A 22,042-nucleotide genomic window follows, 5' to 3' on the forward strand; every position below is an offset into this window, starting at 1 on the left:
ACAGGAAACAGTTTGTGCCTGTAATTGGATTAAAATACAATAATTAGTTGCTTGTTATTGTGATTTCAATTACAAACATTATGTTAATATCGCTATTTGCTAGACAAATTTGTAGAATGTTTTATACTGTAGATTCATTACCATAATAATATTACATTCTTTAAAAACTCAGAAACAAATGAATTAAAACAATATTTAAAAAAAAAACTTGAAGCAAATGGGATTTGAACCCATCGATTGTGGTCCAATCGTGTGTTTTATGAGGCTTTTCCAAATTGTATACCTATTGCCAATAAAGAATGACATATGAAAATATTATGTAATTAATATGTAATAAACATAAAAAAATGTTAACCACATTTTGTTATAATAAGTCTCTAAGCATTAATTGAAAGGTTTGAAGACCTGTATAGGGACTATTAGAAGAGGTCAAGGTTGGTACCTTCTAACAATAAACAATAAGTATAACAATAAAATTACTTACGAAAATTTAGATTCGAATTTACTAGGAACTAAGTAGCAGTTTGATTCTTTGTAGATTGTTTTTGGTAACGATACCCAGGGCCATTGCAGATTGAGGTTGGAGTTCTGAAAAACATAAAAATGTTTGCTTTAATTTAGGGAAAGGTTAGAGGCATAGTTAATTTATATACTTGCACATTATGAGCAATAAAAACAATGACAGTACAACTAGAGTTTTGTTTTATTTACAAATCGATAAAATTTTATATCAAACATAAAAGATATAAATTGATGTATTGAATATGCTGGTAGTATTGTATTACAATATTGAGGCATATTAATTGTACCGTAGACCACCGTCTCCCAATTAGATTTTAGTCTCGAACACGTTTATATTTCGTACAACATAACGGAATCACTTCATTATTTTAGCATAGTCGACACATTCAAATGAAAAATGCGTCAAACATGACAAATTGTCGAACATCTTAGAAAGGCGTCCAAATTTGTAGTTTTCAAAATTGACGTCAAAAACGTAGTCACGTTTTTCGTATATTCGTATCATTCGTATAAGAAAAACAATTCTGTTTTTCTTATACGAACGGATTTTTTGGATGAATATGATCGTCTTTCATATTTGAAATAAATGCTGAACATTGTTTTAAGTAGCAATATTTGTAATTTTTGAAATTTCCTTTTTTAAATAGCTGTCAAAATTCATGGTGTATTGAAATATTAATAATTGAAAATTGACAGTGTGCTCCCTCAGGTATATTTAAATAATATGTGTGTAGTATGTAATGTGCAGGTTCTGGGTTACAATAATACTGTTAGAAAAGTTTTTTTTTGTGAATAAGCTGTGCACTAAAAGCGATGTGCCCCAAACATTGTTTCGTCTGCCAGATAGACGTTCCAATAATATGTTTTTTCACTTTCAACGTTTAAAAATAAATTCTTAATTTTATTTCACAGAATTCTATTTAGAAATCGGTATACTACAATTTTTGATGAAAAATATAATTTTAAAAGTTTCTTTTAACGTTTTGTATTATATGAATGGGTATGGAAAGATATTATACTTACCACTTTGCAAGTGAAATATCTGGGTTTTACAGGTTCCTCTATGACAACTTTCTCAAACACAGGGTCCTAAAATTAACAAAAACATATATCATTTAACAATAATTATAAAACAATTAATAATTGAGATTGTTATATAAATTTTATCAAGTCAGTTTGGATTCCTCCAAGTTAACTTAGGTAACCATAATTTAATACAAATAAAATTTGGACACTAATTAATACGAAAATGTTTTAATAATTAATTACCGGTTGGTCTTCCCAACAGTGATAGCTGGTGGCTGTGTCTTCAGGACTGAAATAAAAATATATATTTTTAATACAAAGTTTAAAACAAATCGTCGACACAATCTATGGTTACAGTAGATAGATAATCAACATATAGTACATTCCTACATTTTGATCGAAATTTCGGTTGGTAGTAAGTTGAGTTTAATGTAAAATAAATTAAAATCATGTAAAAATCAATAGTCATAAATAAAATCGATCGCAAGTACGAAATGTCGTAAATCGATTTAAATTTTATGAGTAATTTAGACCCAATTTATGCGAAATTAGTAATTTTCTGAAATTTACCCATTCCTAATATATGTATCCATACTATCTGAAAAACACATACCTATGGATTATTACGGAGTCTATTGGTCGATTTTAGAGTTGAAATTGGCAGTATATTGAGTTAGAATTGAATATAATATAATATATAAACATAGATATTGTACATAATTAATAACTGTATCTTTCAGTGGTTTACTTACGCTGTAACAGATAATCGTATGTGAATCCCAGATTGAATAATGATATCGTGCGCTTCTTGTAGGGAAAGTGTTTCGGTTAGGATGTCGTTGATTTTAGTTAGCTTGTCTCCGGGTTTTATTCCAGCTTTCTGGGCGCGACTGTCATCTCTCACCTGAAATATTTTATTTTGTTATGAATAGGTACTTATTCTTTAAGATAAATAAAATTGATATGTATTATATTAGGCATATTAACAATTTATTAAGTGTTAAGATACATGATAGTTTTATGTTTGCAGGCGTGCACACGAGCCTTCTCGATCGTAAATAAATGTACGTATCATTAGTGTGACAAGCATTATTAATAAAACATTTCTTTTATTTTGTTAACTATCAATTCATGGTGGAACTGCATTGTAATGTTGTTTATTTAATAAAATTATTTTTTTTGTAGTACTTATTCCACTTTTAATCAATTAATTAGGACCGGTTTCGTCCGCCTCAGCGGGACATTTTCAACTGATAAAATAATGAAATAACAAGATAATAAAATATTGTAATGCCTACAGAAGGGCGCCATTTTCGCGATGTAATTAGAAAAGGTTGATTTAGAGCTATCAGTTAATCAAACCGCCACACTTCAAGTGATAGTTTTCGTTCTATAGTATTTTTTTTAAATAATTACTGATGGTATTGAACAATCACATAAAATTATGTAGGTAGGTACTAAACAATAAAGTTGGGTTTTATATTTTTTAATAACCACTGATAATTATATTTTGAATATTATTTTAGTATATTTTGAAGTCAAGATAAATTTTTCTCGATTTATTTTTAATACAATTTTTCGTCTTTCAACTTATAATTAATTTGAACGTAAATATCAACTGCAATAATTATCTTTCGTGGTGCTTAAACTTTGCATATTGCTTAAACAAATTATATATTAAGTAATGGTTGTATAATACGTTGTGATTACGCATGATATTCCATAAGTCCACCATATTACTTACCCTAGTTACTCTGAGAGGTGTTTCATATTTGACACCGCCCGCAAGATCAAATCCCCATATAGTGTCATCAAAGTTGACCCTCTCGTGGACACCTTCGTTCGGGGACTCCCACTTGGCCTTTTCCAATCGGGTGGGAGGGAGGAACTTGGGGTCTATTTCCGTCGTCATTGTCGGAGTCATTGTTGCGACGTTATAAGCACCTTACCAACCCCTAAAATGGAAATGATATTATATATGTTGAAATATAACCCTATTTCAATCAAGAGAATTAATTATTCATTTGAATTTATCAAGTGGCAACGTAGCATGGTACTCGATTAAGTTATATAATGATTGCTGAAATTTGACGTTCTTTAACATCTGCAATAATTTATAATAATTATTGATAGATTTTTTTCATTTAATTATATTCAAATTTAAATTAGTCATCATTTTGTCTATCGAGAATTTTTTATCAAATTTAAATATGTATTGATATTTTTTATGATAAAGTGATAAACAGTTCAATTCAATCACATTTTGGCAATGATCAAAACCATCCAATTAATATTCCTAAATAAGTAGATGGTTTTATTGATAGATACCAAACGCTATATTAGGTAATATTACTATTATGAATTTTTTGATTGTATTATTGTATTTCAGGTTTAATAAGAAATAAAATATTCAAAATACATTATTATATAAAGAACTTATAAAACCTCATGTCACTAGCACTTTAAAAATAAGTTAAATGGTGATAAACTATCATTTTTCTAAATCATACAAGACACAAATAATAAAAAACAAAAAAAAACTGTGAAAATGTTTTTGCATGAACCACTTTGACGTTACACTCTAATTATCATTATTACGAATGAAAACACTTGTCTTTATCAATGGATTAAGTAAAAATATTTTTGTTTGGTAAAAATAATATTGGGGTTTATAACTCACTTCTCCAACCACTATCGAATTAATTATGAGCTCTCAATCAATCCTAAACTCCTGATAAATCTTATATCAATCACATAGATGCGTGGATGTTTTGGCTTATTCACCTGCATTTTTACCAAACAAAGAACCGGACTATGCAGAATAAGCAGTGGTAGATTCCTATAAGTAAAATAATATTTTAATTTATAAATTAAAATGAAAGTATATATACCAAAAATTAATAGATTAATTTTATTATGCTACTTACTTTCTTGGTTTTGGGATTCCTAATAGGTAGTTCAAATATGTATATTATCCCAATAATTATATATAAATGTATTTTTCAATTGATTTTAGTATTTTTCAAACAAATCAGACAAATAAAAGATAATTTATTAAAAAACGTAATATGTTCAATAATGAATATTATATTATTAAATCTTGTAAGTATATATTTTTTGTATATTTAAAAATATTATTGAGTAGGTACATAACAAATTATTAAAAAAATCTAAACAAAAATAATTCTAGAATAGAACAAAAAAATAGAACTTTATATATAGAATATATAGCGTATCACTAAACTTTGTAAGTCTTAAGAAAGTGCATTCACTAACTGAACAGCATTCGATATTGGTGCCCGCTGAGTCTGACATGAGGTAACAGTTTTCGTCCAAAAGAGGACATGGCTTATGAAATTATCACAGAAGCATTGAAAAAAAAACAGCTTAATAAACACATTGAAATTAAGTATGTTAAAACCTAAATTTAGAGAAATCCTGGTACCGTAATAATTGTAATATTAACGGGGAAATTGAGATAACGCATCGGAGGTAGAGTTAATAAAATTTCAACACAATTAGTATTGCATCGGTAGATTATTTGCCTAATGGGTATGTTTTTAAGTGTTTCAAATATTGCATACTATTCAACAGCGAATGAACATTCCGGAATATTGTATGCTTTTCATTAAATAGTTTTTTTAAGTTCTCAAATTCAATCCTATAATATGTATGTTTACGAAAACTATATAAGATTGTCAATCAATGTATTGTGCATCTGTAATAAAATTGACACGTCATGTAAAATATAATATAACACTTATTCTTTGTCTATGGTAGCCACATTTAAAGACAATATTCAGGTTGTTTAGGCTTTAGGTTATTGGTTTAGGCAAGGACTAGTTGGTGGTTTAATTAGTTCAATAGTAAATGTAAAAAAATGCAGAAACAAGCTTTTCACAATAATATGGTGCGTTTTATTTGTAAATACTATCTTCCTCGGCCATGTATGGAGCATATGGACACCACACCACGCCTCAAAAAGTCCCTATCGCTTGCCAGTATTCTTGCGTCATTCCAGGTCACGTTAGCATCTCGTAACTCCGCCGTATACACTCTGTAAATAGTATTGAACAGCCTTCCAGGATGCCAGAATCCGTTAGCTTGAAGAACGAGGAAGTCATGTTGTAGTTTTCTTCAGACGCCTGAGAGTGAATACTATCCTGTATATTAATTATACTCAAACGAATGGCTTTTATCGATTGAAGATACAGTTTTCTTTAACTATAGTTCAATAAGTCGTCAAAGTAATATATATTTGGCCTACCTTACTTTTCAAATTATCAAGCCTTATCAAATCTTTCTATGATAACTTGATCAGAAAGTAATTAATATAAGCCAGTAGATTTAAAAACTATTTTCTTTTTACTATAAGTACACATTTCAATCACAAGACTTGTCCACGTGGACCTATTTCGATATATTTCGGATTGTTTGTACATATTATGCTTATGCTTTGTGAATTAGGAACAAGGTAATGGACAAAAACACACGGTAATGGAATATGAATAGTAAAGTATAGTCGTCAGTTTTTCAAAATACTGCTTTTACAGCTAACTAGTATTAAAGATGCTGAAGTACACCTTCTCCTATGATAGAGTCTAAATCAGTAGTGTACGGTGACTTTTGAGTGTAGGGATGCTTGTTAAAAAAAAATACTAACTCACTAATTATTTATGACATATTATCCACTAAGGGTTTTTAAACAAACTTTATCTTGGTGCGCGGATGGCTGATGAAGTAACGAACTTGTAGAGTGTATGTTACTGCGGAGTTTTGGCTATAATAACTAGAAAAAGCACTTGCTATAGAATTGGTCAATACAATGTATAATATATTGCATAGTACTTTTTCGATTATTTTTCGGGATGCATCGCATCTACAGCATATTATATTATGGACCGCTCGCTACTGGTCTAAATGTAATATGAAGATCAAAAAGTTATTTAGGCATAAATGAAGCAGAAAGTTACTTGGCATTTAAAATTTATTTGTAGCAAGTATTATACTTTTGTCCTTTGAAATTTATTTGACAGGACAGTAATAAAATAAAAATGGTACTAGAATAAACAAGGTTTTGTATGTAATCAACTGTCATTATTAAAAATAATTACATAAGCAATCATACACAATTACAGGTATTATTAAATTATACGTTGTGACACAACGTAAAGAACATAAATCTTGTTGATTCAGACATGTATCAAATTTGCCGAGGTATGAAATATTCCTAACGAATTCATTTAGGTATAGCCTTTGGTTTTATTTAGGCCAGGATTTAACTAACCGCATTATATAACACAACGTGATGGTATTGCATTATAGCTGGCAGTTGGCAATCATTAATTATATGTCATCATAGCTCACTCTCAAGAAAAATATGAATTTATTGTGGACACATCAACCATAATAGCAAACAACTTAATAATTATAAAGAAATTAGATGAAATGTCTGTTTCGTCCCTTTGTTGAAGGGCTCCAATGTTACCCCCTTGAAACACATATTTTGTTCCCACGCTTGTTGCACTTTTCAGTGGTGAGCTGTCAGCACTGTCACCGAAGCGTGCTAAAAGTGACTGACTGGTTATTTTGGCACGGTTATAAAATATTAATGGCGTTTTAGAAATTGAATGATTTTTCTACTGTTTATTTTAAATATAATCTTTCGTTTACTCCCGCGTAGTTGAACTGATGTTAGTTGTCCCTGGAATATTTATTGTTGAAGTGCATTAATGATTGGACTGTGCATGGTTCGATTCTGATAATGCTTATAAATAATTTATGTTATAATACATATAATGTTAATAAACGTTTGCCATAATTATTATGGCAAACGTTACCAGAGAGCAGATCATTTTAATCGTCGTAAAACGAGTTATGTAGTGTGTCAGTCATCAATTAAATACAACTTAGAAATGATTTATTTAATAAGTGTACCTACCATTTAAATTCTATTTTAATCTCGACTATTCTAGATATACATACGAACAGAAGTAAAATGATTTTCATTTAGTGGTTTAAATTTATTTTTAATATATAAAATTTAGCCTCATGTATATTGTCTATCTTCGATATCAAAACTGGCATTGATGTATCATACTCTTTCATCGGCATTCTTCAATTTAAACAACCGTATTATATTTGGCTGCATACACTGAGACGTTTCAAATTAAACAAAATTGTCACCATCGCAAAAAAATACTCAATTTCTCACTTTTAAAAATTATAAGTTTCGGTCTTCTTTTGAACATTTGTTGCACCCGTCGTCAAATTATTATTACCAAGAGACTGTAAGAGAAAATTACGCCTCAGTTGAGCACGATGATTCATATCTTCTCTTTCTCTTACTCCTGCGGCAGGCTGTGAGTGATGCAATACGAATCAACTAATATGATGAGGTCACTCGGGTTTCCGCATGGATAATTTGACAAAGACTTCCACTTAAGCTGACTAAGGAAATAAAAATATGATTTGTTAATTCTTCCGTTTCAAATCTCAATGAAATCAAATTATATTATAAATTAAGTGAAATTTTATGGGATTAACTGCAATCGATGCATTGGATTTAATATTGTATTGTATTGTTACAGTGGCGCACCCAGGGGGGGGGGGCAAGAGGCCCTGGCACCCCCCAAACATGAAAATTATCGGAATGATTTTAAACATTGAAATTGAAAGCCAATAAACTATACCTTTGGGCTAAGAGAAATAAAAACACGGCAAAAAATGATTTGTAATAATTCTCCAGCACCCTTTTTAGAAAAATCTCTTAGATTTTAATTTCTAACACAAAATTTTCGAAACACTAATGTCAGGTTGTTTTAGAAACCCAATCCCTAATGGAACTGTCAAAAAATTCTCGGTGTCCACCCGAATTCCGGAGTGGTGTAGGTCATGGCTGGGGACGGCTGACAGGGCTCTAGTCTAGGGGCCCTGGCTGTGGGGGGCCCGGCGTGTCGGATTGACCAGATAAGTGAGATAAACACACACCATAAATTAGCTTAATAGTAAAAAAAGTCGCCTGCGGCGCTATTGTACTTCATGGCCATAAAAATTTTCAATTACTTATATAATTGTGCAATGTATTTTATATACTCAGATATACTATATTTAGATACTCAACAGCTCCATTATTAAAGTAGATGTATTAAAAATTGCCAATAATTCACTGTATAAGTACCCTTAATTTGAATTAAAACACAATTTGAAAAACCTTTAATGTAGTGTTTCACACTACCTTTAATCTTAGCCGTAGGTAGGGGGCCCGCCAAATATCCTGGCCTGAGGGCCCGTTTCAGGATGTGGGGACGATGGCGTAGGTACACCGAGTGCAATAGACAAAAGACCGATAAACGAGAAATTAGGCTGTGAAGAGAAAGAGAGCCTATGGGAGTAATTTACATTCTCCTCCTTGCCCCCCCCCCAATATTAAATCCTGGGTGCACCACTGTATTGTTATACTTGCAGTCTGTTGTTTACCACGAGCAATGCTCTTTATTTAAGATATTTTGACGATATATTATAATATCAAATCAGTTGGAGTTAGATTGATATGATTGTATTATGTATTATGATATAATATATGATTTTGATTACATTATAGGATCATATTGTATGATGATAAAAATGATTGTATTATAAAATATTAATACCTTTATCTAATTTTACTAAAAAGTTTGGTTTAAAAGAATTTGTTGAAGAATCGTAGGCACCAAAAATTATATACTATTTTAAATCATCACTGTTACTTTATAGCCGTACCAAATTATCTGAGATGAGTCACATCGATTGTTTGATCGAATCCGAATCGGAATCACAATTCTAATAATGCAAGTGTGACGATTATTTTTACTCTGCTGTGCAATCCGTGGTCACCTAAGTGTGTGGGTTTCGACCAACCGTGTGTATTTTTAACAAACACACAGAAAGGTTAGGGATTCCTTCGAATGATGCGATTTCCTGTTCGCTAACTGTATAGACGTTCGACATTGACATTGTCGGAGACTCATCAGCTAATTGATTGAGATTCCTGTCGATTCTTCGCGAATCCATTTTGCGCTTTTGGACGCTTTTGCAGTTTGACGGGGTAGTGGATAGTAAACGCTGGCAGTTTACAGGTAAACTAAATTGTAATCAAATCAAAACATCATCATACGACCTAAAATATGTTCTATTTTACAACGTTTTTCTTAGCTCGTACTATTATTTGTCCGGTACAAATCTTGCAATCGATTTTTAACTAACTTCTCGACTAGCCAGACATTTGAAACTTTTAGAATATATCAGAACACGATGCCAATGCATTTTTTTAATACTGTTAGCCATCTTTAAGTAGAATTAAATTCATTTTCAGTTAATTCTATTTTGTATGGAAAGTTATTTCGACACCATTATTGGTTGCTAGGGGTCGTCTGGGGTTCTAGCAATTAAATTATTAATATCTACGTGCGTTGGTAGTTGGTGGTTGGTGGTATGGAAATCAATATGACATGTCAAGCACAATTTTTTTTGATCGTTTAAGCTAGTCAGGTCAAGTTTATATGGTTTAACAGAAAATTTAAAAACGTTGTATATAAAAAGATATTTTTATCTTGTAATTATTGATACTAAATATTAAATTGCCTCTGAATATATTAAAATATCTTTGTAACAAGCGGTGAACTTGAGGTTAGTTGAGAATGAGGGTTATTGAGGGTTAAAGAGTTATTGGTAAAATGTAATTATATTTCAATTATTATGTCATAATATACATATACTACGAGTATTATTCAGTGACGCTGGGTGGAGGTTGGCTGCTAAGATCCGACATTAATATTGCACACTAAACTTTGTCAGCCATACTAAACTTATCTGTTTTCATTTAACTAAGAATACAATTTGCAGATGGTGTTGGTTAGTTTTTAAAATATAATTAAACCCTGCGTAACCCAAACTATAATAGTTAAGGTATGCGATAGGTGACCCGCCAAAAATAATGCACACTTTTTCAGTCACGCCTATGTTTTTTTTTTTTTTTTAATTAAGAATACATGTTAGAGATGGTGTGGCTAGTTTTTTAAAATTCATAAAGTCCTGCCTAAACCAAACCATAATCGATAAAAATATATGTATGGTTTAATGATATAATTTTAAATATTTTATAGAAAAACGTAAATTGTTTCACTATTACCTGCTATGGCTTGGATTAGGCAGGGTTTAATTGTATTTTTAAACTCTCTACACAGTGTAGTCTTAGTTCAATAAAAATAAACACGTTTGGCTGTCAAAGTTTAGTATGTAGTATCTATATCGGATCTTAACAGCCTACCTCCACCCTTCGCAACTGTAGTATGCTTAGCATGGCGACTTTAAAGAACTATTTTTAATATTTAATGTATATTCGTAATGTGTTTTTATTACCAGAAAATTTAGTTGGTATTCTCTTAAAATATATGAAAATAGTAAATTTTAAATTTATATTAACACTAACGATCCAGATTACCTCTATAACAGGATGCAGATGCTGCAAATGAAAGCCGCAAAGTAGGTTTAAAGATAAATGTCTCGAAGACAAAAGAAATGCTGAACCAAAAGTGATCCTCATCTATGGCACTTAAATCGGGCAGGTCAGCAGATGTCAATTGACTGGTGGTATGTATGATGAAATGTCTCGCTGAATCAAATTAACATGGAGCGCATTTTGGCGTCTAAATAGTATCTTAAAAGTGGCCTCCCATTATGTCTTAAGTGGAAAGTGTTCACCAATGTGTGCTACCAGTGCTCACGTATGCATTTGAAACATGAAGCTTTAATGGAAGAGGAATCCAAAAATTAATAGTAGCGCAACGGGGCATGGAAAGGTGCATATTGGGTATGACGCGGAAAGACCACAAAATAAAACAATGGATAAAGAAGTAGACAAGATTACGCGATGTGATGGAGATCGATAAGTAGACGAAATGGCAATGGGCTGGATATGTTCATCAGCAAGTGGACAAATGCAGTTAGACGGTGGAACCCAAGAGGCACTAAACGACCACATGGACGCCCTAAAACCCGATGGATAGACGAATTCATAAAGTTCAGTGGATGTACGTGACAGTAAATAACTATGGACAGTAAAGAGTGAAAGTAGCTAGGGAAGACCTTCGTCCAGCAGTGGATCGAGTCCGGCTGATGATAATGAATAAAACGGATATATTTTTTATAGTGGCACATACTCTCTCAATCATCACCATCGGCACAACAACCCTATATGGGTCTAGGCCGCCATCAGATAATATCTCCCCTTCCCTCTGTCTGCCGTAAGCTGTCTTCAGCCCCATTAGTTTCAGGGATGCTGTGTCTCTTTCTACATAACCCAACCACCGCAGTCTGTCATACTATTTTTACCCCTTCTGCTTTGTTGAAGAGGCGTTTCTTTGGCGGTTGAGTGTTTGATTGTCCTGCTCAACGGAGTCGCCCCACTTTCCCATGTGAGAAGTTAGTTCATAGTTGTACTTTCTTGGCACAAGCTATCTTCCTCGTATACGACTCCGAAAATCATATTAATATCAATCTTTCAAATATATATGTCCAATTTTCTTTTAATGAGAGTTTTGTATACATTTAATTTGGTTTTCCTTGATAGGAGTCTTCGTCTGAAATATCTCTGTAAACCGTAGTAGGATTTGCTAGCCAAAGTAATCCTTCTACTAACTTCTTGACAGCTGGTGTCGGTTTGAGGGGTAATGCATGATCCAGATAATATATGAATTCATCGGCTATCACAAAATCGTAACCGTTTATTGTGATTGGTGAAATTTAAGACAGGCTTAGCAGTTTATTCACGAGATTAAAAATGTAACATTTTTTATTTATCACGCATAATTCGGAAACAATTCAGTTTGGCTTAAATCTGATGGATGCTGGCAGCACCATATTTTTTTTTTTTTTTTAAATTTGTATGAATCTGATGTGTTTTCGGTTCAATAAAATATATATTAATTCAGAGTGCAAATGGTCGGTTTAGAATTTAATATATAACAGCATAATATTATGCTAGATACTAACTAATTTTAGAAATAATATTCTATTTAGCCTACATCAGCGACAGTCAATCTGTGGCACAGGTACAGATTCTACATACATAATCATATTTGTAATCATTTCCATAACATATATAAGAGAAATGTTCATTATATTATTATCTATCTCAGCAAGAAAATGATGACATATTATTATCATAATAATTTATTTATTCTTGTAACGATGTTAATCATTTTGAAAAAAAACACTAGGCTCCACTCCCTTGTGTTCCTTATCTACGAGAACTGCCTCTTTGCAACCCTTCTTATCATTTCAATATTATCAGTTACATCTCTGGAATATCTGGTAGGTATGTTTTATATTCGTCATAATTTATTTGTGTTATATTGAGTTGTATTAATAATTTGTGTTTTAAAGTTGTTATAGTAATGTAAAAGAACACATATATTATCACATTTAAATATTCTAACCTTATGTTTATAAAAAGAAGAAGTATCGCGTTTATGACTATTTATTTTCTTTATAAGGGGATACGCTGATGAAGTATTACATGCTCTAAAAGGAAGAGGCAGTTGAAGTTTGAGAAACTCTAATTTAAATCGTGTTTTGTTTACATTATATGGATGGAATAGTACAACATCAATTTGTCATTCAAATATTAATTGGATTGTAAATCTGTCATCTCCATTTTTTGACATTCGATCAAATTGTAATCAATTTAATTATGAAAAGTGTTATACGCCAAAAAAACGTCACTGTCTTCAATCATGTAACGAATATTTGTCGCAAGTACTAGATAATCTATTTCAATTGAATCGCCATTCATCAATCCATAAATGACTCATCACAACATGTTATGCAAGTCAGTTAACATCTTTAAATATATAGATAGTCAATTGAAAAAAATATATGGCTATTAGGGAATCCAATCTCGAGCCAAAATTCTGATCCCGGGATTTCGGGATTGGCATTTTTTTCCATTGTTAATATAAAATTTTTATGTTTACAAATAACATTGATAAAATCGGTCAAAAATAAATCTACTATAATTTATACTATTTAAGACATTTATTGTTAATATTGTATACGTTCAATCTTGGAAATACATGAGTTTAATGGAGTAAATAATATTGTGATATAAATAATAATGTGAATTTAATATGAGATTTCTGTTTCTGATAGTAACTACTTAATGAATGGGTTAGCGAGATTTAAAATAGTAAAGCAAATCATGGTGTACTTTTGGCCTTTCCGCTTCATAAATCTAATTAGTCAGCCAAATATGAAACTGCCGTAAAATGTACTAGACCATGGTGGAATTACTTTGTTAATAGTGCGAAGCATTGTTTTTTTCCAATCTTTCTCATTTTTAATAATTTATGTGAAAAAATAAAATGAATCGGCAACTACTACACGGGTATAAATCAAACTTCATTCAAACTCAGTTTATTTATAATGTAGTTATTTGTTATTAAAAGTATTTTTCCTGTTATATTTTCGTTTTTATTTTATTTTCCATAAAAATTGATAAAAAAATCAATCCCGAAAGTTTCGGGACTATGTTTATCAATCCCGGGATTCATAGGCATCGAAAATAGCTCGAGATCCCGGGATTGGAATCCCTAATGGCTATATTACAGTAAGCTAATAAAATAAGTTATTTACCAAGTACCTAACAATAGGTACATATAGTTTTCATAAAAATAATACTGAAAGATTGGTTGCACTCTTCAATTTTTATATGCTTGTTGAATGATAATTGGCTATACTTCCGTAGGTATTAGTAACAAATAATAATGAATTTTGTCAACTGGAACATATTGTGAATAATTACTATAAGTATATGAAACGCCTAGTTTCAAACCCCCTGAACGATTTTAGGTAGTTTTGCGAAAAATGTGAAAAACTCATGTCTATTAAATCTGTGAACTTTATGTAGGTATTTATAACTTAATTCCTACATTCTAAAGAGTGTGTTGGCTTATCCATTTTAGGGGTATTTGAAAAGCACACCCAACCATTTTAGTGGTTTTTATCATATGTATTGACGGTTTTTGGCGATTTTAAAAGTTCAATCTTTGGCCATCATATCACCATCATACCATCATCAACAATATCCATATAAATACATACCTAACTCAAAATTTTTCATAAACCGTTTTAGGGGATTTGAAACTAGGCGCTTCATATTCATTGTTGTTTTTATTTAATAAAACGCAATTTTTTTGTAGTAATTATTCCACTTTTAATTAATAGATTAGGACCGGTTTCATCCACCTCAGAGGGACATTTACAATTTACAATAAAAACAACAATACAATGCAGTTCCACCATGAATTGACAGTTAACAAAATAAAAGAAACTTCATATTCAATTATAAAGTGTGCACTAGTCAATCTCGTCCCGTGGGTTGAGTCATGCGCTGCTTAAAGATGGGAAAATAAAGGAATGAATGCGAATATTAAATATTTTGAGAGTAAATATCATAATTGGTAAGTCTGCGGCGCTGATATAGTCCGCATGCTTTGTTTGTAGTAGATAATAATATTATGTATGATTATTATTATTAGTATCTATTATTTATTATTATTATTATTATTATTATTATTATTATTATTATTATTATTATTTGTAAACTAGTGTCCCAATTATTACGATTGGAATTGTTTTGGCATAACTGCCTATGCTTACTATTTTTAAATATAAAATTTCAGGGGTTGTATCAGTAAGTATAAAAGTTTCATAATATGATTGCAATAGGTGCCACCAAAGTTTTTATCAAAGCACAGTTTTGATAAAACTATCATGTATCAAGTAAATATTGTGCATATATTATTTTTTATTGTAAAATGTATCTTGGCGTAAGGTGCATTGTCATATTTTGTTGTGTGGGTATTAAAAAAAAATATATCATTTGCCTTCTCTGGTCGTATTCCGTCCAAGCAGTATGGTCCTTATTAACATGTCGTGTTAGAAGCGTCATCTAACATATGGGTACAATGATTGATATATCTCCGAAGAGCCTCACATAATTATCTATTTAAAAAAATCATAGAGAAAATCTTGAACTTAGTGGGAATTTTCCAGGCTTTTCTGAGACTTTTCCAAGTTATGTGAGTTCAATAAAAATATTTATTTTTCATAAACCTTGTGTACATAATATTATATTTAGTTTTGGACAAAAAAAAAACTAATTCTAACCATTGTTTCTGGGGGCAAAGAACAGAAATTCTCCTTAGCTCTATTGTTTATGCTTCACAATAGTTTCGATTTAAATTTGGATGTGCTGTCATGGTTATTGAAATCTTTAACCGAATAAAATATCCATACGGTAGCTTTTGATGTTAATTGAATACACCAGGTGAAGTTAAAATTACCACCACCGCGAAAAAAAACTGAACGAAAGGATAGTTTCAGTATGTACCATAGGTACCATAAATAGGTTTTTTTTTTTAATGAAAAGTTCAAACAATAGACAATACAAAATTCGAATCCAACAATTTTTCATTTGTGGAAAATTATTCGCCTTAACTTTAGAATAGCATGGGTTACAAAATTATTGTGTCATTCTGCTAATAAATGTGTCCACAAATGCTTATTTAAATACTGCCACATATAAATATAATGATTAATATTGTATGATTTTTTTAAAAATAAATGTGCTTTGAAATCAATGTGTATGTGTATGTGAAAATTCACGTTAACTGTTAACGTGCTTACGTTAATATTAAGATTTTATATAAATATTATGGTGTGTTATATATACCTACGTCATTGTAAGCAGGGTGTTCAATTGAAACAAATTACTGTAAGTAGGTCATTTATTAAATAAAAAGCATATCGATACAAAAATCACCTGATCATCATCAGTCTTAAAATAAATAACGCTGATAAATCGAAAAAAAAATCAATCATTCTAATATCCAATAAGTCTCAGAAATAAGCATCAGATGAGACTTTGTAGGTTTAATAGAAAAATACATAAGTACATATTTTACAAACAATACGGTGTTTATATATCAATTACATTCATTAAAAATAATGTAATAAATCATTTAATTTTCAGTTTTTCAGATTTGAAAAAATTAGTAATGACAAAGTAAGGCGTAAGAATAATATACTATTGAGCCTTTTCTTCAACAGGATGAAGTTCAATGTGTGTTGCCTCAGCTATTTTCGGTGCAAATTTATCCCTGAAAACAAAATTATATTAACAATATTATACGTATGTCTCCAAGTTAAATTCACATTACTATATTTTTTTTGGTTATAATAATATAATTTAAGCTCATGCTTTTATAAATAAAGCTCATAATGTTCATATGTATATTATATATATAATTATATATATATTTTAAACCATGACCGATCTTAAGAAGATCATAATATGGGCTCCGATAGGGTTAATGTTGTATTTACAGCTTTACATATTTTATTTTTCGAGAAATGGATGTTAGCCACTTACTCAACCTATTAAGTCCATCCTCTGACTCCAAGCACATAATGTAAAATAACAAGTCGTTTTTTTTCCCAGTCACAGGATTCGAACCCGGGAACCACGACATAATAAGTCGAATTTTACTATGTATATTATATATTTTACAGTTTCTCATGTATTACAGCTTAAAACAAACATGGCTAGGTTTCGAGTATTTAGACAGATGACTGTTCATAGATAACAAATAATATCATGCATAGACAATTAATGTAGCTACGTAACTACTTATTTACTAGAACAAAATATATAATTAAAAGTCAAATTATTACTCGATGTAATTATTGAATTCACATTCTTAAAAAAGGTTTTGCACTTTGTGCAGAGTACCTATTGTATCCACGTTATATTATGGGAATATTACTTAAGAACAAAGTAGTGGAGTCGTAATAATTTTGATTTCCCATTAACTCCGTGTATCGGAGGTGGGAAAATCATTCAATATATCAGGCATGTCCAAATTCAAATGGGCTGTGATTTACTATCCAGTATCAGAACAGCAGTGACCTACCACATATTCCCATTATAATTTTTTTAACTTATATAAACGTAATATATAAAATTTGGCTGAGAAATCTGTGGTCGCAAAAAATACTGAATAGGTATCCCATTCGTCGGAAAAATGATAAGTTTTGTTCTTCTTTTGGGCACTCATTACACTCAACGTCAAATTATTTTCTTGTTATGTAAATAGGATACTACGCAAATGCAAGAGGAAATAACAGCTGAGTTTAGCACGGGGATTCGAGTCTAGCCGTTTCGGCGCTGGGACAATTCGAAAATAAATAGACGTTCGTGAATGATTATAGTTACTTTTAAAACATATTTATCATTAAATATTTGGTGACAATAAGAGTTGGGTATTTCCCGAGAAAATCTCAATCTCGAGATTCGGGATTTCCCGAAATGATGTAATTTTGAATTCTAGAGATTCGGGATTTCCAGAAAAGAATTCTCGAGAATTCCCGAGATATCGTGAAATTTAAAAAAACCTGTAAAAATCCTAAAACCATTGTAAAAACAGGCAATTCCAAAAAAATGTGTTTTTTTCATTTTTATAAGAAGACAAACTAATACAAGTAGGAAAACAAAAATAATTCAAAACATTACTTATTAAAATAGGAATTCAAAAAACACAGACTATACGATGTGTCTGACAATCGCGCATGCTTTTGAGACACAAAATTCCCTGATGTTGAAAAATTGCGCTCACTTTGAGTCGACGTTGACTTAATTGTGTTAAATACCCCGATCAGTCTTTGAACGTTTTGTATTTTCTGTCAACTTTTTTCATTTATAGAAAAATCGTTTTTTCAATAAATAATATTGGATAATAAAGACATCCTGAATCCCGAGAAAAGATTCTCTTGATCCAGGATTTCCCGAAATGTTAAAAAATTCAATTCTTGAGATTTGGGATTGAAAATCTCGAAAATTCCTCGAGAATTCCCGAAACCCAACACTAGTGACAATTTAAATATGCACACGTAAATTATTTAATCGTGCATATGTTTAAGTTCCAGTGAGACGAGAGTTCTTTTATATTTTGTATCGTCAGGCATAATAATTCTCAATCTGCAAAAAACACAAAACTAAAGACCAAATCTATCTACAACTAATAAATAAAATATTTTAAAATTTTCAATTTTTAAATGAAATCATCAACTATGTTAAGAGCAAAATTAATTAAATTTACGAAGTAGTAGATAGAAACTTATTAAACTTCCTCGTCTACTTTCAGTATCAAATCGTAACAAACGTCTATTTATTTTATTAATGGACATTATTTGATTCGACAGTGCCGACAGTTCGGTGGTTACTTGTCCTGGCGTCCAGTTGTGTCCGAGGATTCATATTTTCTCTCTCTTTCAATCCTGCGATAGGCTGCGAGTGATGCAATACAAATAAAGTGATACGATAAAGTCATGTGGTTAATCTGAAAACGAATTTCACGCAAGTTGATTAATAAAATAAAACATGAATGGTTAATGTTCTTAAAAATCTAAAGAAATCATATTATATTATTATATAAAATACGACCGCGTTTTAGTTTAGTCAATAATTGTGTTAAAAGATGGGCGGGTATCAGATGCAGTAAAAAGAGTCTTACCCAGGCGTCGTATGGCCAAATGATGAAAATGGTTTATGTAGTAAATAAATTATTAATAATATAAAATTAGCGTATGGTGGCTTCAAATTCGTTCTCCCACCATTGGCATTCTTGGTCTGATGCATCTGCATCAGAGTCTGAATCACTAAAAACAAACATATTATAATAATATCTTATGTTTATCAGTTTATCTAATAATACTAGCATGCAATATATATTATTATATGTACTACAGACAAATAATGCATCAGTTCTAATATTAATAATCCAAATAGATATTATTTATATTTTGTATGAATGACGTCGGTGAAAGTGAGTTTTTTTATAAAGAAATATTATTGTACAAATATTTTTTTTTTCTTCATACAATTGTGGTTATTATTCAGTACTTTTAAAAAACAATATGATATAAAAATGTGCTCCATATAACCTGTGATGTGAAATATAGTTGTTTTATTGAATGAATAGATTTAAATAAATTTTGAATTTCCTTACTTATGTTTAGTTTCATATGCACTCGGAACTAAAAAGCAGTTAGATTCCCTATAGATATACGTTTTTCTTGTTGTCCATGGCCACATTAGACTCCAATGTGAATTCTGAAATAATAAAAAAAATACTCGATCATTACTTTTCTTTAAAGTTGATCTGTCTATTTTGCATTGGCCACGTATGAAACTATTTAAAGAAACACGACATCAATTAAAAATACGACAACACTAAACTTATACAATCCAATAATGTAGTTTACATTAAAAGAAAAAAGTTTAAACAATAACTATAGTGAACAATTTTAGAAATAAATACAAAACAAAATATAAAAAAATGAATTTGTTCATGACATGTCTCAATTTTATTTGTTAGCATTATCGGTATAGGACGTCTAAGAAGAATTTATTTAAATAAATATTATTTACTGTTTTGCAAACGACTCGTCTTTTTCTCTGTAATTCTTCTTCGCGCAATCTTTCTTCTTCTTCGTAATCATATTCATCCTGAAATAAAAATAAATATAATTATATATCATATCAATATAGATGCGGTATGTAATCACAGTTGGATGTGTGGGTATAATATACGTACTAATAATACATGTATGGTATTTAAAAGAAAACGAATTACGGTTATTAATTATTTGAATCTTTTTGTTATAGAAAACAAAATTGTAAGAAATTATATTATATAACAAATCTTTTTTTTTTAAATACGACGCTTAGCCGGACTTACAACCTGGTTTCGCGTCAATGTGCTCTACCAACTAATCTTTGTACGTTCTATCTAATCATGATGAAATTAACTTATAGTTTACACATTTTTGAAGCGTTTCAGCGAAGGTGAAAAATAGATAAACATATAAATAATGTTAAATTGTTATGTATTATAATGGGTGTTTTATAATTACAATTTCATCTTGCCAGCAGCTAAAACTGTCTTCGGTATCTTCAGGTCTGAAATTAAAAGCCCACGATTTTATTTTAATATGTAGGTAGGTATTTAACTGTAAATATATACATACTTCCTATTTTTTCATTAACATTTTTTCATTCTTGAATAAATGTTACCACTACTAAATTAATATTAGGTATGTTGCTAATATAAACCATAGGTTTAGTTTTTATATTAATTTTGTTTTTACTTACGCACTGACAGCAAGTCTGATGTAGACACCAGATTCTAGAATGATGTCATGGGCTTCCTGAAGTGTGAGGGTTTCAGTTTGAATGTCGTTTATCCTTTTCAGTTTGTCTCCTGGTCGGATGCCTGCCTTTTCTGCTCTACTCTCTTTGCGAACCTGCAGTTTAAAAATAATATAATATACAAGCCGACAACAAATAATTGCATACTTATACAAAGGGATTTATGTATGTGCCGTAGTATTAGTATTTTATTTAGAATTTTTAACCAAATAATTCTAAATAATAATTTATTTAAATGACACATTGTCATTGTCACACCATCACTAAAAATAAACAATGTTTGATTTAGATATCGACGATATTTGTTGATTGGTAATTGATAATGCCAATTGGTAAGACAATACCTGTGTTCTTTGTTTCTCTTTTTTTGTCATGTTCACCTATAAATTACATATAATTGGGAAAAAAAATATTGGCTGGGCATTTTTGTTTTAGTCAATTTATGGTAATATTTGTCGATTACCAAATAACTAAGGACATTTAAATAAACTATTACTGTAGGTACTAGAAAGTATGAGTAAATTCGAATTGATAAAATTCTCTGATTACTTTAAACATATTAAACTACTCATCCAATGTATCAAATGCGAATTCACAGCTAATCAATGCGTCTCTAAATTATGTTCACTCGAGGTGTGAACGTAGCTTATATTACATTTAAAAAATGATTAAATATACAATCCATTTACCATATCTGTTAAATTGACATATTGTGGTATTATCATTCAAAATTTTATGTAAATAATATAATTGTGATTACATACCCTGGTAACTCTAAGAGGTATTCCATATTTAGAACCTCCAGCAAGATCAAATCCCCAAATTGTATCATCAAAGTTAACCCTCTCGTGGACACCTTCATTTCGAGACTCCCACGAAGCCTTCTCTAGCCGTGTCGGAGGGACAAGCTTTGGATTCAAAGCCATATTTTCTTATTGTAGGTTTTCTGATTTGTTAGAAGGATTCCTGCAAATAAAAAATAGTTTTATGTGAGGTGTTTGTTTAACACATATATATGTATTTTTGTTATGATTGGCTAGCAGTAACATGAAATAGATTTGAATAATGAATGGAGAATGTTGTACATTTTGTCCTATCATAATGTGGCCGAGGATCTGTATTTTCTGGTTTTGATACTACACAGAATTTCTCGGTCCATTTAAAATTTGTCACGTAGTTAATGAA

At 30.5% G+C, this 22,042-nt stretch overlaps 2 protein-coding genes across 2 annotated transcripts; both read right to left on the reverse strand.

The window, feature by feature from the left end:
* Positions 1-1,776: 1,776 nt before the first annotated feature.
* LOC147065463 (PDZ and LIM domain protein 4-like) lies at positions 1,777-3,460 on the reverse strand. The gene is made up of 3 exons (XM_085956983.1): positions 3,293-3,460; positions 2,301-2,452; positions 1,777-1,837 (listed from the first exon to the last, which is right to left on the reverse strand). Exons 1-3 carry the CDS (start codon positions 3,458-3,460, stop codon positions 1,777-1,779), a joined length of 381 nt encoding a protein of 126 aa, XP_085813109.1.
* Positions 3,461-19,226: 15,766 nt separating this feature from the next.
* LOC147065464 (uncharacterized) lies at positions 19,227-21,783 on the reverse strand. Its single transcript, XM_085956984.1, has 6 exons — positions 21,622-21,783; positions 20,801-20,952; positions 20,563-20,608; positions 20,078-20,155; positions 19,656-19,759; positions 19,227-19,305 (listed from the first exon to the last, which is right to left on the reverse strand). Exons 1-6 carry the CDS (start codon positions 21,781-21,783, stop codon positions 19,227-19,229), a joined length of 621 nt encoding a protein of 206 aa, XP_085813110.1.
* Between the last annotated feature and the right edge of the window lie 259 nt (positions 21,784-22,042).

The sequence above is a fragment of the Rhyacophila brunnea genome, unplaced genomic scaffold, assembly GCF_057557595.1.
Source record: "Rhyacophila brunnea isolate RB1 unplaced genomic scaffold, BYU_Rbru_1.0 scaffold_6, whole genome shotgun sequence".
NCBI classification, from domain to species: Eukaryota; Metazoa; Arthropoda; class Insecta; order Trichoptera; family Rhyacophilidae; genus Rhyacophila; species Rhyacophila brunnea.